The sequence below is a fragment of the Archocentrus centrarchus genome, chromosome 10 (assembly GCF_007364275.1).
Source record: "Archocentrus centrarchus isolate MPI-CPG fArcCen1 chromosome 10, fArcCen1, whole genome shotgun sequence".
In the NCBI taxonomy this organism is placed as follows: Eukaryota; Metazoa; Chordata; class Actinopteri; order Cichliformes; family Cichlidae; genus Archocentrus; species Archocentrus centrarchus.
The window spans coordinates 20,190,325-20,217,101 of NC_044355.1; the positions used below are offsets into that span (position 1 = coordinate 20,190,325).

The 26,777-nt window shown below is 39.6% G+C and overlaps 4 protein-coding genes across 5 annotated transcripts; 3 read left to right on the forward strand and 1 right to left on the reverse strand.

Annotated features, from left to right (window-relative positions):
• Nucleotides 1-109: 109 nt before the first annotated feature.
• gcna (germ cell nuclear acidic peptidase) lies at nucleotides 110-6,647 on the forward strand. Of its 2 annotated transcripts, none has more exons than XM_030739537.1 (13): nucleotides 110-212; nucleotides 557-660; nucleotides 1,606-1,717; nucleotides 1,830-1,902; nucleotides 2,008-2,060; nucleotides 2,150-2,216; nucleotides 2,312-2,382; nucleotides 3,951-4,367; nucleotides 4,478-4,628; nucleotides 4,746-4,890; nucleotides 5,434-5,569; nucleotides 5,710-5,914; nucleotides 6,051-6,646. In XM_030739537.1, the coding sequence occupies exons 2-13, from the start codon at nucleotides 559-561 to the stop codon at nucleotides 6,280-6,282; spliced, it is 1,764 nt and encodes a 587-aa protein (XP_030595397.1). In that variant the 5' UTR covers nucleotides 110-212; nucleotides 557-558; the 3' UTR covers nucleotides 6,283-6,646. The 2 variants fall into 2 exon arrangements, with proteins under 2 accessions (XP_030595397.1, XP_030595398.1); XM_030739538.1 differs by having other exon boundaries at nucleotides 168-310; nucleotides 6,051-6,647.
• Nucleotides 6,648-8,170: 1,523 nt separating this feature from the next.
• On the forward strand, nucleotides 8,171-11,020 carry LOC115786715 (olfactory receptor 4D5-like). The gene is made up of 4 exons (XM_030739077.1): nucleotides 8,171-8,351; nucleotides 8,458-8,682; nucleotides 8,771-8,872; nucleotides 9,960-11,020. The coding sequence occupies exons 2-4, from the start codon at nucleotides 8,467-8,469 to the stop codon at nucleotides 10,551-10,553; spliced, it is 912 nt and encodes a 303-aa protein (XP_030594937.1). The 5' UTR covers nucleotides 8,171-8,351; nucleotides 8,458-8,466; the 3' UTR covers nucleotides 10,554-11,020.
• Nucleotides 10,678-18,765, reverse strand: cetn2 (centrin, EF-hand protein, 2). Its single transcript, XM_030739078.1, has 6 exons — nucleotides 18,634-18,765; nucleotides 18,427-18,494; nucleotides 18,103-18,267; nucleotides 12,484-12,612; nucleotides 12,255-12,392; nucleotides 10,678-12,043 (listed from the first exon to the last, which is right to left on the reverse strand). Exons 2-6 carry the CDS (start codon nucleotides 18,427-18,429, stop codon nucleotides 11,954-11,956), a joined length of 525 nt encoding a protein of 174 aa, XP_030594938.1. The 5' UTR covers nucleotides 18,430-18,494; nucleotides 18,634-18,765; the 3' UTR covers nucleotides 10,678-11,953.
• Nucleotides 18,766-20,925: 2,160 nt separating this feature from the next.
• On the forward strand, nucleotides 20,926-25,844 carry nsdhl (NAD(P) dependent 3-beta-hydroxysteroid dehydrogenase NSDHL). Its single transcript, XM_030739075.1, has 7 exons — nucleotides 20,926-21,090; nucleotides 21,169-21,330; nucleotides 21,612-21,758; nucleotides 21,853-21,981; nucleotides 23,446-23,588; nucleotides 25,140-25,242; nucleotides 25,365-25,844. The coding sequence occupies exons 1-7, from the start codon at nucleotides 21,070-21,072 to the stop codon at nucleotides 25,695-25,697; spliced, it is 1,038 nt and encodes a 345-aa protein (XP_030594935.1). The 5' UTR covers nucleotides 20,926-21,069; the 3' UTR covers nucleotides 25,698-25,844.
• Nucleotides 25,845-26,777: the final 933 nt, after the last annotated feature.

Sequence of the window (26,777 nt, forward strand, 5' to 3'; positions counted from 1 at the left end):
TCCTGAGGATTTCTACATAGTTATCGCGCATGCAGCCATTACTGGTTTGGTTGTGGGCGTGGACAGGACGGTCACTTCAAATCCGCACCGATTGGTCCACTGCGCTCGGTGACAACTTCCGGCGTAATGTCGCACACGATTTGAATTTAACTTGGTTGTTCCTTCCCTATTTTCCCCGCTACGCTTCTCCTCTAACAACAAAAGCGCATTAGGTAATGAATTAAAATATACTGTAGTGATTTGTTCCCGATAATTGAGGGTTCTTTCAGCGTATACTATTGGGGGAATGAATGCGCTAACTCTCGCTAGTGTGAGTTGATTAATGTTAGAGAACATGCTGCTAACGGTAACGCTAAGGTTTAAAGGCTGTAACGCCTCGAGCACAAAGCTATCTTTTGTGCCAACAAGAAAAAATTAAATGAGCAGTGTTTCGTATTAACTATCATTTAGCTGTGCTGTGTCATTTTAGTGGCTGTTTATGATCTTAAAAACCATAAGGTTGATATTCGCTCTGGAGCAGACTTTAAATGGCTCGTGCTGGTGTGTGCCATTGCAGAGATGGAGGAAAGTATGAATGATGCTACGTCCAAGTCGTTTCACATCGTGGCTAAAAAGATGGGGTGGATGGATGAGGGAGGACTGGAGGCAGCGGAAAAGAAGGTTTGCTACATACTCCATTAACCTACAAATTATCACGGATTTTACTGGTAAACTGGCTCTGCCACAGATATTAGGCTTTGGGATGCTGGAACAGACAACAGTTCATAAGTACAGAGTTGGAAACAAAGGGGCAGTGCATCCCAAATCATCCTGGTTCTCCTCCTCGAGTATATCCAGTTTGCCTTAAAATGTTAGGATCCGAGGTTCGGACATATATAATGATTGCGGTGAAATTTTAGCTTCATACAATACCAGTCAAGTCTGGACACACTCAGTGTTTCAAAACCTTTGACTGGTATCAAATACTTTGCTACTTTTGTTTTTGTTTTTGAAAAAATTACTCACTGCACAGTATTTTCTGTTATATTTGTATACAGTATATTATTACTATTATTGTTAATCTTGTTTTTTTTAATATTGCTTTTAACAATGTGAACTTTTATATCTGCTGCTGCTGTTACACCTGAATTTCCCCCTTTTTGGGACAATAAAGGCTGTTTCTTCTTCTTATCAGTAAACCCACTTATAGCAAATTTTCACAATTTGAAATCTGAGGCAACGTTTGAACACAAATCTCTTAAAAACTAGTAACTATTTTTCCTCACCCTCAACCCGAGGCAGCAGGTTGAGGCTCCCTGAGCCTGGTTCTGCCGGAGCTTTGTTCCTGTTAGTTTCCTTCTCACTGTCGCCCAGTGCTTGCTCACAGGGGGTCGTCTCATTGTTGAAAGTGGGTGGATGGACCTTTAAACAATAACAAAACAAACATTTGCTATATCAAGCAAAAATTTCACAACAATCAATATACATATCCAAATTTTGAACTATAAAAATTTAAGGAAAATCAGTGGTGTATGTGCAGAAAATGTTCAAAAAAATTGATGATTTGAGATGAAATGACCCAAAGTTTTAAAATAAAATAAACATTGTTGTTGCCACTGTTTGTAGTTAATGAGTAAAGTTGGTAAGAGTCGTCATGCTGGTACAAGTGGTCATGGATCAGCCAGTGAGTGGAGAAACTCAGCACTGAGTGAGTCCAGTGATGATGAATTTGACCAGTGTAAGTGTTCTTTGTTTTTTTTGTTTTTTTGTGAACTTACATTCCTAAAAGAAGTGACTTCATGTATGACTTATTCCCTCTCTTTTTCCCATTTTACCGATTAATTCCTCAGTTCTTATGGAAAGATCCACTCCCCGAGCTAAAGCTGCTTCACACAAGTTCTGCAGTCCTGCAATTAAAGGCAGGTATGAAAATGTTTTCATGAAGCTTTTTTTTCTGATTTATACTGCCACTAATGACCATATAACAGTATAATGTAGACCATTTTAAACCACTTCAATTCTTTCCAGTTCAACCATTGTTGTGGTGAGCTCAGATGATGACGATGCCGCTTTTGAGACATGTAAGTGCTAAGCTTTTCCTGCTGTTAGACTTATTATATCCCACCATAAGGAGATTTTAAGGAAATTATATACTCTTTCCACATTGAAGTTCTTCAGCAGGTGAAAACTCCCAATACCAAACCCAAGAAAACATCTGAAAGCGGCAGTGAAGATAGGTGAGTCTTTGATAGCTTTTTGCTTTCCTTTTATTGCCTCTGTCAGCAGTAAATGTTTCATAAAATGTATTTTTTTTCCTGTATTTATTTCACAGCCTCCATAACTTTATAGTGGATCACTACTCATCAGATGATGACTTTGTTGAGACAAAATCATCTTTTAAAGGTAATTGTACTGCTGTTCTGTTACACATACACACACACACAGAGGGTGGTTATTCCCCACTTCTAGCGTAACAAGAGAGAACGTGCATATATACTAGCGGGAAGACCTCACATGCAACAATGAATGTTTTAGTCCAGTGTAATTAGTGAGTAAAAGTGGATGTACATTATTTGGACCTCTTAATCCTTGAAGCCAAGTGTTTGTAGTCCAGTCGCCAGAGGTATATAAAAAAATCAAGCACCTAGCAAAACATTTGTGAAGGAATGGTTAGCTCTAAAGAGATCACTCCATTCATGTGTGCTGCTGTAATAAGATGCTACAGTTAGAACAGGTTAGTTTATGAAATTTCTTCCCTCCTAGAAATTCCATGATCGACTGCAAATGGTATCATTGGTAAATGGAAGAGTTTAGGATCCACAGCTACTCATTCACAAAGTGACAGAGCATGTAAAGTTACAGAGTGGGGTTGTCAAGTCCGGAGGTGCATAGTGTGTAAAAGTCTTCAACACGACTGACTCAATAACTGCAGAGTTCCAAACCTCCTCTGGCATTAACATCAGCACAAAAATTGTGTGCCAGGAACAGGCCGAGCAGCTCCTGTAGGTGTAATGTGTAGGTGCCCCAGTACTTGTGTTTGTGTAGTGTAGATTAGCTTAACAGCTATTAGCAGCTATTTTAAAAATGGTATTAAACTGTAACTCTTACCTGGCTATTGACTTTTTTTTAAGGCCTATAGCTGTACTAAGTCTGTTTTCTATATTTATAAACTGGCTCGTCTAGTATCTGTTCTTCATCATGCCCTCCCCGCACACAGAGGAGTCATTCACTGACAAGTATAGGAAAAATGTTGGGAAGAGGAGATAAAAGAACCTCTCTGTAAATGCTCAGATACATTGAGCTCTAATTTGAAATCGGACCAACAGACAAAAACGCAGTCCTTCTGTTTTCTCTTGTTTTGAGATTATGATGATTACGACAATGATGATGAACTTAAATGTATGCTCAGGCGCATTTGTCTGAGTTATTAGTGGGAATGCCAGCATGAAAATGTGGTAGGGGACATTATATTTAATACATCTCATTATAACATGATGAAATTAGTGGTTTATACAGTCGCATACCAAGCAAAAGAGCAAAAGGGAGGATCAAATCAGGGGTTGCTTCAGGAAGGGCATCAGACATGTGGAGCTACCTGCTGTAATGACCCCTTGTGAATAAGGAAGCTTCTTCTATAGTAGCAGTGATGTTAATGGAGAAACAAGCTAAAAAGTCACCTTGGTTAGCAAGTTTTACTTGTTTCACTACTCGATCCATGATATTCTCAGTCGGCACAACCTTAGCTGACAGCCATGAGTGCCAGAGCCAGTTGTTTGTATTGACTTATAGTCAAAAAAGCGGGTTTTCTTTACCTTGCAAATTATTTTCTGGTTGTATACAAGACTCAGTCTACCAGGCCGCTTGCTATTTTCTAATTTTCCTGTGTTTTGTTTTTTTGTTTTTTGTTTTTTTTTAAGTCAGTTGATTTTTGTGTCTCTTTCTGTGTTTTTTTTTTTCTTTTTTTTTTCTAGTTCCTAAGAAGACCAATACTCCAGCAGCCCAGCATCCAATAAGGAGACCACTGTCTCTGTTTAATTCACCGGTCTTTGTTAGTGACGACAATGATGATGATGATGATATTGTGGTGAGGAGCACTTGGAGAACCCATCACACAAAGCCCAAGTCACTTCCAAAGACAGAGAATAATCCTCCATTGTGCGATAAAGAGGAGAGTTCACCATCGCGCCCCTCGCTTCCTGTTCCTTCTTTTTTGCGTCTTCCTTCAGACAAAGCTAAACCATTAGTGATCTCACCCAAGCGCACTTTTTCAGCGCCTTCTAAGCTGAATGACTCAAGCAGTTCTGAGGAGGAGTTCACATCCCTGCTGGAGAGACTGAAAAAGAAAAACAATTTCATAGGGACCTCATTCCTACCCAAGAACAACAAAGGTACAGTAATTGAATAATTTTGGCTGCTTTATTCTAACAATCTCTTACTTTTGTTTTTATCCTGTTTGTGAGGCTCATATGTCTCGTCTTGTTTTTTAAATTAAATTTAGAGAGCAGTAAGGAGCCTGCTGGGATGGTGTCAGTTCCTCCTGTATCCCAAACACCAGGCTTTAAGCCATTTGATGTGAAGACTCCGGGAAAATCTTTGGTCTCGAAGCCCAGAGTCAGTCAGACAGAGCCTAGACCGGGTCCTACCAGTAGGTGCGTCGTTTGCAGAGACATGAATGATGGATATTTTATTTGTATACTTGACACTGAGCCATTTTCTTTTCTATACAGTCATTTATCTTCATTTTGCTCTGTTCATTTTCACTCTAGGACAGTGCTGTGTAAGACCCCAGGCTGCTTCCTGCAGTCGCTCACAAATCCTAGCTCCAGCTATGCAGACAGTTTTAAGCGGAACAAAGAGGAGCTCACAAGTAAACTGTACCAGCTGTACAACACCACTGTGTTTGGCAGTAAGGTGACGAAGAGTAATTTACTATAATGATTTCTTTCTTTTTTTTTTTAAAGTCAAATAAAATTTTCATACTTAGCTTCTGCTTTCATTTGCTGCCTGAAGTTCATTAGCAGTTATAAATAACCTAGCAGTAGCAGAAGCACCACCTTTAATATATCATGCGTTATCTCGTTTGACTTAAACCAGTCAAGGATATTTCATATAATCACCCTGCTGAGCTCGAGATGTTTTGGCTGAATGTTTAGGACAGCTGTTGTGCTAAATCATAAAGTGTTGTCCAGTGAGTTTCAAGGATGAAAATATGAGTTTTTGTGCTCTTTGTGTTCCATACTGTTCTTTCAAGATTGATGCAAAATTAAAGCTGCAGTATGATTTTTTTTTTTAATTCATTTATTATTATTATTAAAAATTGAATATGCTGAAACAGCCAGCATAAAGAACAAAACATTTGGGTCATTCTGGGCTTTAAATGCTTTTCATTGTTTAATGTCTTGGTTAACAGAAACTGAGTTTTTATTTTCATTTGTTTCTGGCATCTTTTTCCAGCTCCCTGTGAATATGTCAGTGAGCTGGAACAAGAAGATGCGTAAAACAGCTGGCTACTGCGTCACAGGGCAGGAAAAGGGTGGAGGGAACCGCTACGCCCGCATAGAGCTGTCAGAGAAAGTCTGTGACTCTGCTGGTAATGTTCACCATGGTTTTAAGCAGTGTTTGTGGGGTCCAGGGGAGCACAAACCATAGGTCCCTAAAATAAAGTTCCTGAATAGAAATATGTAGCACCTCATCTTGTGTGATAAGATTGTCCTTGTTCTTCCCTGCTAGATCGTCTCAGGGACACACTGATACACGAAATGTGTCATGCTGCAACATGGCTGATTAATGGTGTAAGGGACGGGCATGGAAACTTCTGGAAGCTCTATGCTCGCAAAGCAACACTGGCACATCCTGAGCTGCCGATGGTCACACGCTGCCACAGTTACGACATCAAGTACAAATTCCAGTACCAGTGCACCCGCTGCCAGAATACGTATGTCCACTTTATTCCAGAAAAAATAAAACTTCTTACACAGTAAATCATAAACAGGAGTATGTGCAGTGTTTGAGCTGTTTTGGGCTGATTAATATCCTTTTTTAAAATGTATTTAAACTGTGATTCTTCACAGGATCGGCCGTCATTCCAAGTCACTGGACACGCAGAGGTTTGTGTGTGCGCGCTGCACAGGTCAGTTTGTCTTGTTGACTCCTTCTAAGCCACGTGCTCCCACACCTTTTGCCAACTTTGTCAAGGAAAATTATGCAAGTGTGCGTCAGGAGCTGGCAGGACAAAGTCACGCAGAAGTGATGCGCAAACTTAGCGCAGACTTTGCCTCCAAGACTAAACTGAGTCAATGCTGAGCCAGCATCTGTACTTACACAGGCAGCTTGTGAAATCTCTGTCAGCTAGTCTTTACAGAGCAGCTTCTTTTCTGTGTTTGTCTGTTTATCATTGGAGTTTCTGCAACTGGAAAAACTGAATGAAAAGAAATGAAATGTTTCTGATTTTGTTTGTGTAGATGAGATGGTGGCAAACAGAATTTCATACCTCTTAAGGGACAGCACCAAGGTGCGTGTCTGATATGAGCCATAGTTTTTTATGATTTGCTGATGTGATTTTTCACACCATTAAGTCTTCAAATAAAGTTTAACTTTTTAATGCATAAATTGTGACTAGAGTCAGGATTTCTTTCAAGGAGTATTTAACAGTATAGACAGATGGTATATGTTGGATTATTTTTTAGACATTTTTTTTTGGTCTGGTTTTGAAAAATAAACCTAGTTCCAGCATTTGCATTAACCCAGTGGTCTTTAAAAGCCTACTGTTTAATTTCAATTTCAATTTTATTTATTTGGGACAATGCACATTAATAAAACAATCAATACTTTGTACGGATTGTAAATGAGCCAGATTATAGCATATTTGCTAATTTGCATCTGTAGTCCCTAGGCAGAAGGACAAACAACAGGAGACATCATGAGTATACAATAACAGTAAAAAGACAACACGTTGACAAACATTCAAACAATATACAAGTGAAAATGAAAATCAGTGAAAGTGCGAACATGTCTGGGAACTTTTACTAAACTGCTTAAGGTACTTTTTAAAAGTACTGTAAGTGGAGCATTCTCTGATGTTAGTCGGTACATTATTCCAGAAATGACCCCCTCTGACTGACAGAACCGTTTGTCCAAAGGTTGTTTTTCTACGGGGGATCTCAAGGTCTCCTCTGGAAGAGGCTCTGGTGCAAAAACCTCGGTCAAAACTTAATTTAATGTATGTAGAAAGTGGAAGTGGAGCTAGTCCATTTAACTATGTCTTAATAATAAAAGCAATGGTTGTTCATGAATCCCAGCACTTCTCCTCAATTGTCATTCTAAATTCTTTTCAGGTTTATGACCTATGAAAATCAGGACAAAACCCAGACCACAAAGTAACAAGATGCTGCATGTTGATGTGCTTTTCTTTGTATGTGAATGCAGCTTTAACTGGTTCCCTTCCTTGCCGCAGAGGTTTGGTCCCAGTGGTTTCCAGATACCTTGGGTTATGTAGCACATTCATGTCTTGAGGTTTCTGTTTCTTTCAAGACTGTCATTGTTTCAGTTCCAACACCACTTTTTAATTAAAACATTTCTATTATTTTTGGCTTGGCTCTTTGAAAGAAAAAAGTCAAGCTATTGTCAGAGCCTTGGCGTCAGCGTCTGTTCCACAGAAACTTTAATATTGGCCATAACTCAAGAACAGTGTGACCTAATTCACACCATAGATGCATGTACTAAATATCTAGGGCAAGTTCCAAACTCGGCAACCTTGACCTCAAGCTAAAGGTCAGAGGTCAAGTTTTCTGACAATCTTGTGACTGCGATAACTGTAGATTGAGCTCACCTAGGATGTTCAAATTCATACCATAGATGCATACTGTTCGAGGTAGACCCATCAAGCCTCTCACACTTCTTCACAAACTTTACTGTAACAGTACTTTTGACAATTCCCCCCCCCCCCCCCCCCCCCCCCCCCTCATTATGAATCCAAAACAGCTGAGTGTTGGCACCCGCTCAGGGGTGCTCTTGTTTCTCCATGCTGGTAAAAGGTTATCCTTTTAAATATCTGATAAAAGTACGGTAATGTGTGTGTGTGGAGGGGGGGTCAAAGAGCCTGGCATTGTTTTCTGTGACTTTGCCTTTGCTGTCAAGCAAATATTGACAGGTAGAATACAGTTCTGTACAGATGCTTTATTAACCCCCCCCCGAGTTTCGCAATAAGCAAATGCAGCCCTGATAACAAACAGTTGAATAACTGTTGACACGTCACTGGCAAAAGAAATGAGGTGAGAGGCCCGAGGTCTGATGAGGCAGAGCGAATGGATAGTCTGTAATGCTGGCATCAGAATGAAGCTGTTATATTAAATCAGTCTGAACCACATCAAAAGGTGAGTACATTTTTTTCCATTGTAGAAGTGGCGAAACTCAACACACATTCTGGAGACTTCTCATTGGATTCTTTGCCCAAAACTAAGCAAATGTATTTTATGGCAGCTAATCATCATGGATGTCGCCTGCAATGCGACAGCACTTGAGGACCAGGCAGAGATTAACTCTACCATTTACCACCTGATTAAGATGATCATCATGTGTGTGAGCTGCAGCTTGAACACAATACTCAGTGTCCCTTTACTCTTGGTCATCCCACGCTCTCCATCCCTCCTCAAACACACTCGCTTCCTGCTGCTCGTACACCTTCTCTTCTGCTATAATCTCCAGGTAAGTCTGCACTTTTAGGCCCAAATCCTTCTTAGATAATGGTCTTCAAGACATCTGAGCTAAATGGTCAACATCATTGCCTTTTCAGCAACTTATCTGGATGATCAAAGCAGTTCTCTTAGGATCAAGGGAGAGTTTATCTTTGACCCAGTGTCTGATCTTCAATGCTGTTAACCAGGCCTTCTCATTGGTTTGTAAATTATTTATTATATTTGTATAATTTATTATTTGGTGGTGACTAGTTGGTGCAGTGATTTATACACAGTTTTCCACTGTCATTTACAGTAGACATGATCACTTATGTATTTTATTTGGAGACCATGTGGCAACATGCTATTTTGGATATGGATGGGTATTATTTGGGTTTAAATGATAGCTCACATTTTTCACATCTACAGGAAAAATAACTTAAGTCAAACTCAATGTGAAAATCAAGTGGCATCCCAGAGTTTTTCCTGACGCAACAAGAGGCCCTTTGGGGGTGACTGCATGAAAGCTCAATTGGTCCACGTCTACACTCACTGGTCACTGCATTAGCTATACCTGTTCAGCTTCTTGTTAATGCTAATATCTAAATCAGCCACTCACTCGCAGACACACAGTGCATTTAGGCATGGTCAAGATGACCTGCTGAGATTCAGTCTTAACATCAGAATGAGGAAGAAAGCCGATTTAAGGGACTTTCAGAAACTGCTGATTTGTTGCTTCCAGCAGGATAACTCACCTGGTACTAGCAAGGTATAACTAATGAAGTGGCTGATGAGTGTACTTGGGTGCCTACGATCTCATAGAGTAAGTTGAGGGATAAGTTTATGCTTGTGGGAGAAAATAAAAAAAGCTGTAAAAATTTCTAATCATTAATCCAAAAGAGGCTTCCCATATTGCAATGTGACATGTTCCACCAGCTGCTAACTCTTACACTGAAACTGAACTAGAGAGAAATGTCTGCACAGTCACTACAGACTGAAGGAGACAATTTGCAACAACAAAAAACTGTGTTAATAAAAATGTTTTCAGACAGACTTGAAATGAGGTGAACCTAGCCTAACCTTTAAGCTATTGTTTATAACAAATGAAAATTACTTAAAAAAAGAGGAAGGAGAAAACCAACGGGGAACACAGGAAGTTACAGTAGAAATGACTCATTTTAACTGGAGGGTATTTTGGAAATGCCCGCATAGACACAATATAACAATGAGCGACCTCCTGTGAAAACCTTTAAGTGACAAATAACAGACAAACCTGAGCATTGCATCTACTTTATACTCTTTGCACAGGTGGACCTCTTCCTCAGCACTGTTCTGGCTGTGGATCGTGTCATAGCCATCAAGTGGCCCCTGCACTATGAGTTCTTTATATGTACGAAAAGGAAGCGAGCAACTGTTGCAGCCATATGGACATTATCAGTCGTGCTCAGCAGTGTGGGTTTGTGTATCAGCCTCACTACAATCCAGACTAGGTTTTCCCTTCAGCGCTGTCGAGCGTCTGTCTCGACACCCTGCCTGTCGGCACTGGTGCTTTACTACACTGTGACCACTGCTCTGGTGTTGCCTCTCTGCTACCTGATCATCCTGGGATGTTTCTGCTTGCTCTGCTGGGACATGCATGCAGGTCCGTTCTCCACCAACAGAGCTTATGTCACGCTGACCCTCCAGGCTGTTCAAACCATCCTTTTTTCAATTCCTGTGCTCACGAACAGCTACCTAATCCCCAGCTACCTGCACAATGATGCTCTTGATATAGCAACCAGCATCACCTACAACCTGGGGGTGTCACTCATCCCTCTGGTCTACGGATACCGCTCTCGGGAACTACAGCAGAGGATACGACAGGCTGCCCACATGAACAAAGTCAACAGCCAAAATGAATGATGAGGACTCTTTTGAGGAGTTTTGAAAGCTTTTGCCAGTGCTTCTTAAATATCATGACCAATATCTTTCTATTAAACACGGTTTTACACAGTCACACTACAGATGGAAAAATAGGACACAAGGATAAACTGCTTCACTGGATTTAATTTTTTAACTTGATGTTTTATATGCTGTTTATGTACTCATCAGTTCACAATATATTATGTAAAACATTCAGAAATACAGAAGATAAAATGCACACAAAAGCATGACAAAAAAAATATATCATCAATCAGCTTTAAGACAGTGTGACCATAAACTGTAAATAAAAAATGGACATAACTTCTGCACCTGGAAAGGGAAGCCAGTGGAAAGTGACTTAAACCTGCAGTCCCTCTAAAGGCCACTGGGGGAAACTTGTAATTGTGAATGTCTTTACAAAAGCTTTCAGTTGACTTACAACCTTAGTAAACACTTTTCTCGTTAAATTATGGTCTGCCACATGTTTCAAATCCTAGGTAATACAGCCTGAGGCTTTTTTGCTTTTTTTTTTTTTTTGTTAATTATGTTCCAATATAGCATAAAATAAACAACAAAGCAGTGTATGCATTAGGGTGGTTGTACCATTTGGTTGACTAGTTGCTACTATATGAGCAAGCAAGGCCATTGCTTTCACAGGCACACCCAACTCTCGCTCCTCACGTCTGGTTTAAAAACAAAACAAAACAAGCTGAAAATGGCCAGAATGCTCAAGCAAAGGCTTCAAAGCAAGGACTTCACAAGGCTTTTTTTTCTATACAGTCTATGGATTGGAATATAAGAGGATGGTGTGCTAAGAGGCAGCTTCCCTGATTGTGAGAATCACCCCTTTAAGAGGCACAGGCACAAATCCACAGGCAGCACGGAGATGAGAGCGTGTTAACCAACAGCTGTGCTGCATAATAAAATTTGGCAGAACAAAAGAGCATAAAAGAGAAAAAACATGGGAGACTGATGGGAGTCACCTATATAACAGAGAAAACAGATGCTCCTAACATAATGCACAAATTAGCACACAAAGCACTGGAATGTACGTGTCACTCTATTGATGCAGGCACAATCAAACACCTTTATATATCAGTATATATTCTTCATTAAATTAATGCAGCATTCCAACAGGTAAGAAGGTATTCTCTAACAGTTTTGGCAGGCCGTTATTATGTAACTCAAAGAAGGATCATTTGGCATTTTAATAAACTTTTCAGCTCTTTAACAGTTTGTATATGATTGGATATGAGGGTTAAATCTTTTAATTGACTAATTTTTACAGAAAAAAAAAAAGTTTGGCACAATACAATAATAAGTTTTTTCTTTTCCTTTTGGAACAAATCGATGAGCAGCAAAGTCCCCTGCATCACCAACCCCAATGCCATTCACTTGCTTCAGTACAGGCAGGTTTTCTTCATAATACGCAGAAACTCCTGCTGGTTCACTTCTCCATCTCCATCCCGGTCTGCTTCATCTATCATTTCCTGCAGAAAAGCACAATATAAGAGGAAATGAAAAGAATGGAGCGAGGGGGCAAGCAAATCAAGATAGCTTGATAGCATTTACGAGCAAATGCTGTGTTGACATTACTCTAAATTGCCTTCATGGCCTTTGGCTTTGTAAACACAACCCACCTGCTAGTTGCAGTAATCCGCTTTTGATATTTTATTAGCATTACATGATGTGCTGCCTCACCTGCAGCTCTTCGTCTGTCAGGTTCTCTCCAAGCTCTTTGGCTACCCTCTTTAGATTCTTGAACGATATCTTGCCGGTCTCGTCATCATCAAACAGGCGGAAGGCTTTTAGGATCTCCTCTTTAGAGTCCTTTTCAGCCTAAAATGAGAGAAAAGAGAGACAGTGCTTTGCTCCTGAAAATAAAATTCTGCAGTAATGTAGAAGTAAAAGCAATGCAACAAATATCTACCATTTTCTGTGTCATGACAGTGAGGAAGTCTGCAAAGGAGATCTTTCCTGTGCCATCCTTATCAACCTCACCAGTCATCTTCTTGATCTCCTCTTTCTTTGGTTCAAATCCCAGAGCTCTCATAGCAACCTAGCAGAGAGTGAGAAATGCAGGCAGTCAAAGCATACACAGCTAATTGTCTTCTCTCAATACACACATTTTTGGACACAATCTTTGTATTCGTTGCTGTGTAGCAAAACATATTCAAGTCACAGTTATATGACAAATATGGGCTCAAATATGGGGTTATTATTGTAGCAAAACAAAAGATTCCCAGAGAAACAGAGACAATGAGCAGCTGGCCAACCTGGTGCAAGCTGAGAACAGGGTACCCGAGAATTGCCCAGCACCTGCCATTGCCCCCCTGTGCCGGAGAGGCCTGAGCCACAACCCCCGAGGTAGTAGGAAAAGAGTGCAAGTCATCAGTTACGAAACCAGCCAACTTTTTCAGGTGGCTGTTTTTTTCTTTTGTTTTGTTTTAAAACTACACTTCAACTGCGGCAGATCAGGGAGATTTGTCTGGAAGTCGAGGGTTCATTAACCCTGAGCTCAGGCTCACATACTCAGGCTTTTTCACACGCTCAGTACGTACCACCAGGTGGCGTATTACTCGGTCTTCAAGCATCACATTAGTCGACTGATAGCAGTGTTTGTGCCTCTGTTTGCTAAGGCCAGTCACAGTGAATAAGAAGGGATGTCTGTCTGCAATAGTCCGTTACCTCTGTCAGTAGTGAGAGGAGAATTTATTATGTAAAATTATTAATAATACACTAAGATAACACGCCATTACAAGTAAGAGTCTGGCATTCAAATCCTACTTAAGCATAAGTATGCATGTATTATCAGCAAAGTGTGCAAAAAAGTAAACTTTGAGTACTTTAACCCTTGAGTATTTTAACAATATTATAGTTACAACAGGGGGATGGCTCTGAATATGAAATTAAAATGTGAGCTTTGTTATTGTAAATGATGGGTTTAATAAAACAATCAAATTTGATATCTTTACAACCCACTGTGTTTGTATCTGTTTACTGCTGTTTAGTAATGTCTGCGTCATATCACCACACCAGAAACAGCAGCAGTCCATTTTATTGTAAAGAAATTCAAAAAATTCAGACATTTACTGCTTTGACAAAGTGTTAAGTGTCTGAGTATAGAGGCTCTGTCTCACATGTTTGCACTTTCTGTTTGGCAGATTCTGACAAGCATCTGGAGAACCTGCTGCAGTTCCCCCCCAAGGAGCTGATCTTTAAAGCAGTCTTCTCCCCGGGGCCTCGACATGCTTTTAAACTATCAAACTGTTTGATCATTAAACAACTTGCAGTTAGCTCAACTCAGGCAGTGTCATTGCTACCTGTAGCACAGGGTTTGATTTTGACTTCTGAGTTTAACCTATTAAGATAAGGACTGTGCTGAGAAATATGGATCTCAGGGCTGTGGTCAGCATGTACGCCACCAGACTGAATTTCTGGGATCTGCAGTTCCTGTAGAAAAAGGAATAAGTGTTAAGGTCACATAAAGCAGTACAATGCTTGGAATATACTCAGAAATGTCCTTTAAATTCCACTTTCACGTCATACATTTTGGCCTGGCACAGCAGGACACTTATGAATGAATGAATACAAGATTTTGACATTCTTTTAAATCATTTAAACCTGTACATTAACAGTTCTGAGTGCTTTTTGCATACGGCCTGCTGTGCTTTACATGACATAAAGGAACAGTCTGTTATGTTATGGAAAATTGTATCAGGATTTAGAGATAATGAGCAAAAATTTAAGGTTACCATGAGACTGTGCTGTATCTGACCTGATCATGCTGAGCTCTTCACATCCTTCTGGAGTCACAGTCGCAGGAGTTGGGAGGAGATCAGAGTGCAGCTGGAATATCTGCATGACAGATGTGGTGGGTTTGCAAATCTTTATTTTCCCCGAGGCAGACCCGGAAGAGATTTGGAACAGATAATTAAAGATTAAGCCAATAAATACAAAAACAAGGCTCAGATCTTTACTTCATTCAGTTCTACTCATTGTTGCAACTGTAAACGATGCTCTGATCCAATTCTACATTTTTTGTGTGTGTTTTAATCAAATTTATACTAATAAAACACCTTTTTTTTTTTTTTAAATTTCTGATGACATTGATGTTTGCATAGTGGTAGCTGCTTGGGCTGAGGGGGTTGGCATTCGCTCTGGAAATGGTTCAAGTACTCATAAAGTTTATTATTTTGAAACTTTACTGATAATCGATGCATACTTACACTTGTAGACAGACATCCCTCCTTATTCACTGTGACTGGACTTAGGAGACACAGTCATTTTGCTTAGTCACATTTCATAACTGCCTTAGTGTGATAAAACACGGCGTCAGTTTCAGGCACATCACTCTGCCTTCTAGTTAGAGATCAAATCCTCCACTGACTCTTACACAGTGAGTTTTTAGCTCGCTGCTCTCTGCCAGCTGAAGGAAACTGAGTAATTATAGCTGTTCCCAGTTACAGATAACGTGTTATTTTTCACACAGCTCCAATACGAGCTAAACACGTACTTAGAGCAAGCATGAAGTAAATGAGCCCACCTTGCATCAGCACAGCTACCACTACCAGGTGGTACATACTGAGCGTGTGAGCCTGAGCTCAGGGTTAACACCCTTGACTTCCAGACAAATCTCTGCCGTGGTAGAAGTGTAGCAAATGCTATATGTAAAGAAAAACAGCCGACCGAACAGCTGGGTGACTTTTAACTGATGACTTATATCTATTTTCAGTGACTCAAGCAAAACTTTAAGACTTTTCAACCATTAATATCTACGCATACTTGCAGATTTATTTACACATTTACTAATCTGATTACACAGAGTTCAGAATACGCAGACACAGGTCTCAGTACACACACACACACACAGATTTCGATATGTACACAAATCTCCACAGAGATCAAAATACACACATGCTTATTGAGATACACAAATAGTTTTGCTACAATAATAGCCACATACCTCGAAGTGCTCTCAGCTTTAATTTCAGGTGCTGAACACAAATATCGCAGCAACAGCAGCGATGATCATAGGAGCCTTTCCAACCTCCTTCATAACTTCCAACCAAGATTTCAAGAGAAAGCCATTAAAAGCTACAGAATTATGGAGTGCACTTCACACGCTGCTTCTGCTTTGGCTTAGTTTTTGTTAAATAAACAATGACATGCTGTAATATGTCATGTGCTTTTATTCAACTGATGTATTTAAATAATAATGTATTAGGTACTCACATGTAGAATATTAGAATTGACAGAAGGTGTACTTTTTTTCTGACTATTTGAAGGTAAAATGTAACATGAAGACAGATAAAGTAAAGGCCTGGCAGAGCATTACAACGGAGAAAACTCTTATTTTGAGGAAATTAAGAGAAATTAAGCTCCAGTAGTAGCCAATTTTTTTGTTAAATCAAGATGTGTTTTTTTATTCTTCTTCTGAATTTTGCTGTTAATGCACTTCTTCATTCATGAGTTACTTCTATTAGAAATTAATTCAAATCTTCAATGTGACCTGCACTTTGTTCATGCTCATTTTCACTTGATATGTGTCTAATGTCCCTGCAAGAATAATAAAAAAAAGAAATCAAGCAGAATTTATTGGACTATAAAATTACTTTGAATATAGATGACAGTACTGATCCTACAGAATAAAGTCAATTAAATGTGTAATATCAAATTCAAAAGAAAAATAATCCTTAATAGTTGACATGAAATTCTCAATGGATTCATCTTCTGGGACACCAACTCTACCAAAGGTGCAGAGTTTCATTTCAATCCACTGCAAGATTCCTGAGAAAATAAAGGACAGTTCTGCTCAAATTCAACAAGGTTAATGGAATATGATGCCATTATATGAAAAATGTATTTAAAAAAAAAAAAAAAACTCCTTGAAAAGTGACATGAAATTTTCAGCAGATTCATTTTCTGGGACACTCACTCTACATGTATTCAATGTTTTCTAAAGCTGCAAAATTCTTGAGAAATTAAAGGTGAATTCTGCTGAAAGTGAAAACGGTCAATGGAATACGAGAATGCTAAATCAAAAATTAATTAAAAATCATCTGTGAAAACTGACATGAAATTCTCAACGCATTCCTCTAATGGCTCACCCATTTTACATGTGTGCAGAGTTTCAGCTCAAATCACTGCAAGATTCCTGAGAAAATAAAGGACATTTGTGCTCAAATTCAACAAGGTTAGCAGAATATGGCACCATCATGTCAAAAATTTATTTTAAAAAAATCATCCTCGAAAGGTCACATGCAATTTTTATCAGATTCATCTTCTGGATGAATGTGTGGGAACTAAGCTGGTTAACCATTCTTGTAACATCTCTAATTCTTTCTTCAATAGCATGTCCATCAGCACCATTATCTGGGATGTATGTACAGCAGGCGGTGCCAACAATCACACACATACACCCTGACATATGTTTTACATGCTTCCCTACTCCAAAGTAGAGAGGATGACACCTGAGGCCAGTTCTGCTTCTCAGAAACACTAAAAATGTCATCATTGCTGTTTTATCACCACGCAGAGGTAACAAATGCTCTTTATACCCCATGTCACAATAAAATTCCTGTAGAGGAATCAACGTATTGTCTGTACAGTTACTATATTAGTTACAGTTTTGACATAATTACTGATGATATGAAACACAAAAGGACCTTGATAATGAGCCATACACATGCTATAGAGACCACTATGTGAATAAATTGTTAAATTGCCATTATTTCTTGTTTCTTCAGACTTCAATCATCCAATCCAATAAATGACACCAAACAAGAGCCAGTAGCAGAATAAAGAAGATTTGGCAAGTTTTAAACTCCGCTGCTCAACCTACAAATGCTTGTTCCTTACAAATGTGCCACCATTTAAGGAGAAATTAACAGGCTTTCCCACAGTATAAGATTTATTGCACAAGAAGCATTGTTACAGCAAAGAAATAATCCACCAAACACAAATTCCCTTACTCTTTGTACTACGTTTAGTGAACTAAAACTAAACTAAAAACTAAACTACGGTACTTACAGTCCAATAAATTCTGTTTTTTTTTTTTGTTGTTTTTTTTGCAGGGATATCAGATACATATCAAGTGAAAATAAGCATGAACAAAGTGCAGGTCACATTGAAAATTTGATCTAATAGAAGTGAATCATGAATGAAGCGCATTACCAGCAGAATTCAGAAGACGAATAAATGAACACATCTTGACTGGAAAAAAAAAGAAGAAGACTACTACAGGAGCTTTAGTTCTCTTAATTTCCTCAAAATAAGACGAGACCCCACCCCAACACAGACGCTAATACACTTTCCCCTATTTCTCACTATTTCACACAGACACGCAGCCTAACTTTGTCTTGAAAATGTCATAGTGTTTTACATAACGATGACATATATAAAAATAATTACAGGTTGTTTTTTGGTCCGCTGAACAATAATCAGCGCTACCATAAAACTTAGGGTGGAAGCGCAAGAAAATTTAGGCGGCGGCTGGCTTCACCGTGACTCACAGATGACGGCTCACCTGACCGCGTTTTTATTTTACCTTAAGCTCCTTCACATCGATATATCCAGAGCCATCGGTGTCAAACAGCTCAAAGGCCTCCCTGATCTCCTGCTTCTGCTCCTCGGTCAGCTCTGGCTTGGGGGCTGTCTTCTTGCGAGGAGGGGGCACTGGACCCTGCAGGGATGGTCTCTTGGCAACGGTTGCCTGGTGGGGGACACAGGAGGAAAAATATAAAGTATTAAATTCAGACGGTGTTTTCCCATAGCTGCGATGACCACTGCCTGCTTACAAGTTATAACAGTCAGGCGCTACACACGAACACGGAATTAGGTATTTACTAGATCACGAAATATTTCCACTCACCATCAGCTGCTGTATTTGTAACTGGCAGATCTTCTGGGCCAATCACTGTTTTCTTCTGGACTGTGAAGCTATCATTTTGAGAAGGGGAGATAATAAAGCGGTTTCTGATTTACATCTCACTCTAGCATAAATCGTTTAATGACACTGAGTGTGGGAGAAATATGTTATGCATTAAAACATCGTGTTTATTTCGCAGTAATAGCCTACCTGCTAAAATGTGGATGGGGGGAAAAAAAAAAATAAACACCGCTTCCTGCAAAGAGCAAGCGCACCAGCTCGTGTCACGAAGCGGGTGTTTGATTTGTTTACCCTGTGTGCCAGCAGACAAGCCTGTGGTTTCGTGGCCGTTGGGGAGTCGGAGCAAAATGCAGTGAGACACAAATAGAAGCAGAAATCAAACGCACCAGTCGGGCAAAAAGATGATTGGTTGTTGAAAATCACGGGGTCACACACATTAACAAAATTCACAGCTGTGCAGAAGTTGTACCAGGGATAGAAGCTGCTAGGATACTTCAGCTATTTTATGATCTAAATGGTGTGATTCCTCGGAGTGATCAGTTTAATTTCCCCTGTGCCAGGGACTCAGATCACAAATACATTGAGAGCCTATAGATAATTTAAAAATAGATGGTAATATTTATGATGACAGAGTCAATGAGATAATAGCAAGGAATAATAATAATTATAAGGAAGAGCATTGCATGGGAAACCATAATAATATAGAAAATCATGTGCACACTAAAGAAGAACATGACACAAGTAAAAATTCAAATCTCAAATTGAAGCCTAAATTATATATAGTTTGATGCTGCAGGCAGAATGCTCTTCTCACTATATTATTATCATTATTATACTTTTTACAAGGTTACTCTGTCTTAATATGTGCATTGAAGGACATAAAAAATGACTCCAAGATTTCTCACAATGTTGCTGGAAGCAAATGCAATGCCATCCAGGGTAAGTATCTGGTTTGACACCATGTTTCTAAGATTTTTAGGGCCAAATACAAGAACTTCAGTTTTATCTGAATTTAGAAGCAGGAAATTAGAGGTCATCCAGGCCTTTATGTCTTTAAGACATTCCTGCAGTTTAACTAATCCACGTGCATCATCTGTCTTCATGGATAGATAAAGCTGAGTACCATCTGCATAGCAATGAAAATGTATGCAGATAAAAACTCTGGGTCTTTGGCTGATTACTAAACTGACCATGACAGATTCGATAAGGCGGACTAAATCGATGTGCTCATCAATTATTAAATCATTTACTAACAGGGACTTGGAAGAGAGAGAGACCTAATGTTGAATAATCCACATTTAACTTCCTTCTTGCTGTTGTTTCTTAGACTTATAGTGTACATATTATTTTTTAATGTTGTAGGGTCTTTACCTTACAATATAAAGTGCCTTGAAGTGACTGTTTGTCGTGATTTGGCACTTTATAAATAAAATAACATTGAAATTGAATTAATGCCATTTGCACTACTCTTTTGCACAATCTTGGACTAATTTTTTCCTTTTCTTTGTTAATATTAAGATTAAGATTAAGATAGTGTTTATTTGTCACATGCACAGTTATACACAGTACAATGCACAGTGAAATGTATTTTGTACCTGCAACCATATATACACACACATATAAATAAGAAGAATAAAAATAAAAAAAAGTAATTCACACTATACACTATACTCTATATACTATACACTATACACACTTTTATAAATTATAATATTTACATTGTGCAATAATGGTCCAGTTAGGGCTCAGAGTTGAGCAGACGGATGGCTTGTGGGTAAAAACTCTTCTTCAACCTTTCCTAACCTATTACCGTTGTATATGTAAAAATTGTTTGCACTACCTTCACTTCACCTGCAGTAATTTTCGCTTTTGTTTTTGTTTTGTTTTTTTTACAATAAAAAACAAAAGGGACAGCACAGGTTGAGTGATTTGGAGAAAAAGATATAAAAAGATAGACAGAAGTGTGAGACATGAATTTGGACATGCAGAGGAGGGATAGTCTATCTATCTATCTATCTATCTATCTATCTATCTATCTATCTATCTATCTATCTATCTATCTATCTATCTATCTATCTATCTATCTATCTATCTATCTATCTATCCAGTTAGATATCAACTTGGCTGTCTCTGTGTTCTATTAGACATGGGCATACAAAAATGAAAGTGAAAGAAACGTCCCCTAAAACATTAATATTAATAAAACGTAAAAAGGAGATTAATTCACAATTTTCACGCTGGCACCGTTAAGTTGGTCTGACACATTTCAGGGGGCGTCTCAAATAACCTTCTGCCCTCCGATTGGTCCAAGGGGTGGCGTTCTTTGACGTATCATGAATACTATTGGTTTTTTAAAAGGGTCAGCTTTGTGACTTGACCAATCAGAGAGCAGTTCTCTCTCAGCTGATTGGGACAGTTCAGGTGGTTCGTACGCGGTTTCCTTAGACTTGCTGATTTCGGGTATGTGATACACGCATTAGCGTCGCGTGCTTCCTGTGCGAAAAGTAGTCAAATTAAAAAGAAAAAAAAAAGTCGCAGGCTTCTTGCAAGGAAACAGTTTTTCACCACACTGCCTGAGACCAGTCACGGCTTACTCACCTGTGGGTCACTTTTCATTTGTTTCCTATGGCTACACGTGTGCGACCGGTGAGTTAAAACTTTGTCAGCCGCCCTTTATTATACTCGCTAGAAATATCTCAGTAATCCCCTTCTGTTATCATACAGAGCAGTAAACGGTGTGCGGTCATTGGGGGGTCCGGTTTCCTCGGCAGACACCTGGTGGAGAAGCTGCTGGACCGGGGCTATTCTGTTTCTGTGTTTGACATCTGTCAGAGCTACGAGCTGCCTGGTGTCACCTTCCACCAGGGAGACCTCTGCGACAAACAAGTGAGGCTCCTCTTTCAGACTTCTGACCTTTGAGCCCAGTCAGATTAAAAAAACAAAACCCTGAATGCAAAACCAAAAAAAAAAAAAAAGTAGATAATTAACAGGATAAAACATATTAAATGGGTTACTTATTAGGTCAGTTTAAAAGGTAAAGGCTTGAACACTCGCAGTTAATTAATTTTTGCACCAGAGACTGTTAAAATAAATATCACTTCCCTGGACTAATGCAGGGAAACTAATGCAAACCAAATTTGTGAAGTGTCTGTCTTGTTCTGCTCCAGGCTCTGCTGCCAGCTCTGAAGGATGTGTCCTTGGTCTTTCACTGTGCCTCCCCGTCCCCTGCTAGTGACGACCGCGCTCTGTTTGAGAGAGTCAACATTCAGGGCACGCAGACTGTTATTCAGGCCTGCAAAGAGGCAGGAATACAGGTGAGGTAGAATATTTCAGTGCCTAAGGTTCATTTTTTAGATAACAGCAGAAGACATCAAAGTGTTTTATATGTTCCTTTTTTTTTTTGGCCAGAAACTGGTCCTGACGAGCAGTGCCAGTGTGGTGTTTGAGGGGACTGACATTAAGAATGGGAGAGAGGACCTGCCATATGCCAAGAAGCCCATTGACTACTACACAAAAACCAAAATTGAGCAGGAGAAGGTAGGTGGGACTGTAGGAAGGTGTATTTGAGTTTGACTGCTGAGGCCTGGTGGCCAGATAGCAGATAGCAGTGTTATTTTAAACCCAAGTCAGATTGAAACAGAGGTTTTAATTTGCACAAATTATTTTGTGTGTGTGTGTCTTTTTGAGGTACTAAAATCATAACAGTCACATTTGAGAGAGAAGAGGACCAATGGGGGAGTTTCTTATACTTAATTTTTATTTCAGTTTCAGCCTCTGTGTATATACAAGTATATTTCAACCTCTTGTTTTCTATTTTTACATTTTAAGCTGCATTTGCACTGTTTGTATCTGGATTGTTAGCTACATGGGGAAAAAACACACTAATAGTAATAATGACTAAAAAAAAGCTGCTAAAGCAATTATGCAGATTAGGGAGATGGACATGTAATTAAATGGATAGATCACATTAAAATGCACAATTAAAGACAAAAACAAAATTACGGTAACAGTATGAGAGGAATGAGAAAATCAGACCCCGCAGTGGTCTGTATATGCGTGAATAGTAAATAACTTTATAGGACAGATATGTGTATAGTTTCAGATATGGAAGTTGACTCAGCTCAGTACGCCGAGTTGGGATTATCATTACCATCACCAGCCATCTAACGGTGATTGCTGCAGTTAACACAATTCCTAGAAGATATTGTTTAGCAATTCCATCAATGCCCTCAAAAGCGCCACCTTTGGCTCCTTTATGAAATTTTGGTGGAGTACCTCTTTGTCCATCCAGACACCTTCTTCCACTAAACCAGTTTAGGGTCATGGTCACAGAGACTATCCCTGCTGTCATGGGGTAAAAGGTAAGTTAGGCCTGAATCAGGTGACACTGAACCCTCCCTTAGTTATGCTGCAATAGGCTTAGACTGCTGGGGGTTCCCATGATGCACTGTTTCTTTCATTCAAGGATCTATAGTATTTTTCTTCTGCTGCTTAAAGTTTAGATGGCTGTGAATTCAAACCTGGATCAATTTTTTCTCAAGGTTTTCCATTAAAAGTTAACATGTACAACCCATGCTACCAGAGGGCTTTCCATTAGCTGGCATACAAGACTGTAACATAGATGCCATACTGGGGGCAATTGTAACAGTTACAGCACCTTGGTTGTCTGTGTTAATGACATACTTTACCTTTAGAAAATTGACATTTCACTAAATTTGAGTTTAAAATTACAAGTCCATATTCTGACCTTTTTTTTAACCTGTTGGGAGGGAACAAAATCTTTTTAAAATGTAATATTTGTTAGTGCATGCAGAGTCCAAGTGTTAGTTCACAGTGGTTCTTGTGCATTTGCTCATCTGCAGTTATCTGAGGGGGACGTCTTAGAAAGGTGGGCCCTGTAGGGGCTTAGAGCTGAAGTCTTTTTCAATTTTGAACCAGTGAGTTTCTGGAAGTTGCAGAGCACTCTTTTGCAGCTGTATCCTATTCTGTTTTTCTGTTTAGTTGGTCCTCAAGGCTTGTGACAAGCAAAAGGGTTTCCTCACAGTTGCAATTAGGCCTCATGGCATCTTTGGTCCTCGGGACCCACAGCTGGTTCCCATCCTGGTGGACACGGCTCGCAGGGGCAAAATGAAGTTCATCATTGGGTGAGTCATAGCATTATATTCATCTAATAGTGCCTCACAACAAAGAAACTGCTTTCATCTGTTAAAACACATCCAACAAACTAGACTAAAGACTGAATGATGATCACTTCAGCAACAATCACTGTTGAAGATCTGAAGGTCTGCTGTGCACAGCCCAATCCCTCTGCTTCTTTGATGTTGATTAGTGTATTTCTGTCATAAGTGCTTCCAAGTAAAGCGTGCATCAGCAAAAAGCCAAGAAAAGAAAACAATATATCTTGTGTATTTGAGGGAGCTAGCAGCCACTGCATGTGCTGCCTTCAGCATAAAGGATTGTGTTGTTTGCTGTCTGGAAGGGTAATCTCAGGCTGGACTCACTGTATTTGACAGAAAGTGACAACCTATAGTTGTAGGATTTGAAAAGCAGGGCATGTTTTGGTCTTGAGTGGGGTTTATAGTAAGTACTGAGTTGAATCAAGGATTTAGGATTCTCTAATAAACAAGATAAGTTAGTGGAGTATTAGTGTTTCTGAAATATGAAGTTGAAAGTGGCTTTGTGGAAGCAGCTCACTGCACACAGTCATGTTTTCAAAAAGGAAAAAACCATTTTGATGAGACTCTATGTAGTCCTGTAAAAACTAAGCACACCCCATGATTCAATAGCTTGAAGTAACTGATTTTTGTATGACTTTATCAGTCGCTCACATTACAGTGGAGGAATTTTGGTCCACTCCTTTATAAAACATTGCTTCAGCTCACTGATGTTTACCCACAGCTCCCTTAAAGTCCCTCCACAGCATTTCAGTCAGAGATTTGGACTTTGACTGGGCCATTGCAGCACCTTGATTCTTTTCTTTTTCAGCCATTCTGTTGTAGATTTGCTGTTGTGCTTGGGATCATTGTCCTGTTGCATGACCCAGTTTTGGCTGAATTTTAGCTGTTGGACAGATGGCCTCACATTTGACTCTAGAATACTTTGGTATACAGAAGAGTTCACGGTCAACTCAATGACTGCAAGGTACTCACGTCCCGTGGCTTCAAAACATGCCCAAATCATCACCCCTCCACCACCTTGCTATACAGTTGGTATGATGTGTTTGTGCTGATATGCTTTGTTTGGATTTCACCAAATGTGGCTCACTGTGTTATGATATGGCCAAACATTTTCACTCTGGTCTCCTCTGGAGCATTGTCCTTCGGACAGAAGTCTTATGGTTTGTTTAGATTTTTGTAGCTTCTCTGAGCATTGCATAGTCTGACCTTGGGTTGAACATTCACTACAGGGGAGACTGTGGCATTGTTAACACATACCTGAATGCTCCAGACCAGCATCGAGAGCATGTAGGTGCTCACACGTGCTGGTGATCAATTAAACAAGTGTATTTGAATATCAGCAGCTGGCTGCTGCTTACCCTCTTAATTCCTGTGGAGAGTGTATATAGTTTTTCACAGGAGTGCAGAGTCCTTGGAAAATTTTCTTTTTTATGACTGTTGACTGTTACTACTGCTACTTAAATGTTGGTATTTATTGGGAGAATTTTTTTTTTCAAATAATTCTATTGTTTTCTTCAGTGATGGGACCAATCTGGTAGATTTCACCTTTGTGGAGAATGTAGTTCATGGACACATTCTAGCTGCCGAACGTCTGAGACAAGACTCCCCCACATGTGGGAAGGTGAGTTGAAATAAAATTCAAAGCAGTGGTGGTACCGTGTGCTTAAAATGCTCTTTGTTTTCAGTGATTGTCCTGTTTTGGTTTTCCTCACTGAAATATTCTTTAATTTGCTTGTCTTCCAGCCATATCACATAACCAATGATGAGCCAGTTCGGTTCTGGGACTTTATGTCTCAGGTATTGGTGGGTCTTGGATATGCTCCTCCCCGCTACCACCTGCCCTACGCTTTGGTGTACGGACTGGCCCTTCTCCTCTGGCTGCTGTCCATTATCTTGCGTCCTTTAAAATCTTTCAAGCCAACATTTACACCTATGAGAGTGGCTCTGGCTGGAACCCACCACTACTACAACTGTGAAAGTGCCAAAGAGGACCTGGGCTATACACCAGTAGTCAGCCTGAAGGAGGGGATTGCACGCACCGTGCAGAGCTATCCTCATCTCAGATGTGAGGCTTGACAGGAGAATGGGACTACAGACTGCTGAGACATGTAGAGCCCTGTGCATTAATACAGTTAAACTCAGAATAAGAATAATATGATCCAATTATACTAAATGGAAAACGATGGAAAAGACCAATTACAGCTGCTGCTCATTCAAACTTGACCGTGTGAAGCATTTGTCTTTTCATTGTTTATGTAACATTTCCACCAGCAGATGGCAGCAGATGGTTTGGCACTGGACTCCTCATTGCAGTCTGATCATACACAAACTGCACAATAAATGCACTCTTAATGACACTACACTGATTACAGCTGATTTTTGTTTTGATTTTTGTTGTTTTACCTTTGTGCACTTGTACATACTGAGATGCTGCTATTGAGATTTCAAAATGCCTTAATGCATTCCACTACATGCTCTCGATGAAACATTGTACATGGACATGCATGTAATACAGTGTTCGGTGATGTGTATGTTTGGTCTGGGACGTGCTTGGCATGAGCCCCTGACTTGCTCTTAAGTGAAATCTTGAGCTATGCCTCAGACAGTATTGTACTTACAAATTAGTTCCATCTGTCTGGGCAGGAAGCCTTTTACTGATTCAACATGACAATGTCCTCATGCACAAAGGGAGGTTTTCTTAGGAAATGTTTTTCAGAATTGGGAGTAAAAGAACTTAAATGGCCTTCACTGAGCCCTGACTTCAACCCCAACACATACATTTGGGGGTGTTTAACAGGCCGAGTGTAAACTAGGCTTTATTTTCTAACATCAGGGACTGACCTCCCTGATACTCTTGTGGCTGAAGGAGGGACAAATCCCTGCAGTTAGGTTCCAGAAGTATGTAGAAAACTCCTAAGAGAATTGAGTACACCTTCTCCTCAATGTCTACTGCAAATACACCCACACAAACAGACTCACTCATCCTTTGCCTGCGAGCTCCTATAGAAATTTATTGAAACACTGATTATTTAGAAATGCAACTGCAGAGTAGGACATTACTGGGAAATAAATTATGAAACAAGACACTGAAGTCACTTTGTGGTTTTTTTTGTTTGTTTTTTTTTTGTGGGAGTTGTATTTGTAGTATTTGGTGTA

Excerpts from the sequence above, each read along its gene's own strand:
- gcna (XM_030739537.1), top strand. The coding sequence starts at position 559 with ATGGAGGAAAGTATGAATGATGCTACGTCCAAGTCGTTTCACATCGTG. Across the intron at positions 4,368-4,477 it reads CCTACCCAAGAACAACAAAG|AGAGCAGTAAGGAGCCTGCT; the intron begins GTACAGTAATTG and ends AATTAAATTTAG. Across the intron at positions 5,570-5,709 it reads GAAAGTCTGTGACTCTGCTG|ATCGTCTCAGGGACACACTG; the intron begins GTAATGTTCACC and ends CTTCCCTGCTAG.
- nsdhl (XM_030739075.1), top strand. The coding sequence starts at position 21,070 with ATGGCTACACGTGTGCGACCG. Across the intron at positions 21,091-21,168 it reads TGGCTACACGTGTGCGACCG|AGCAGTAAACGGTGTGCGGT; the intron begins GTGAGTTAAAAC and ends GTTATCATACAG. Across the intron at positions 21,331-21,611 it reads GAGACCTCTGCGACAAACAA|GCTCTGCTGCCAGCTCTGAA; the intron begins GTGAGGCTCCTC and ends GTTCTGCTCCAG.
- LOC115786715 (XM_030739077.1), top strand. The coding sequence starts at position 8,467 with ATGGATGTCGCCTGCAATGCGACAGCACTTGAGGACCAGGCAGAGATT. Across the intron at positions 8,683-8,770 it reads TCTTCTGCTATAATCTCCAG|CAACTTATCTGGATGATCAA; the intron begins GTAAGTCTGCAC and ends TTGCCTTTTCAG. Across the intron at positions 8,873-9,959 it reads TTAACCAGGCCTTCTCATTG|GTGGACCTCTTCCTCAGCAC; the intron begins GTTTGTAAATTA and ends CTCTTTGCACAG.
- cetn2 (XM_030739078.1), bottom strand. Across the intron at positions 12,393-12,483 it reads CTGTCATGACACAGAAAATG|GCTGAAAAGGACTCTAAAGA; the intron begins GTAGATATTTGT and ends CTCTCATTTTAG. Across the intron at positions 12,044-12,254 it reads TGACAGACGAAGAGCTGCAG|GAAATGATAGATGAAGCAGA; the intron begins GTGAGGCAGCAC and ends GCTTTTCTGCAG.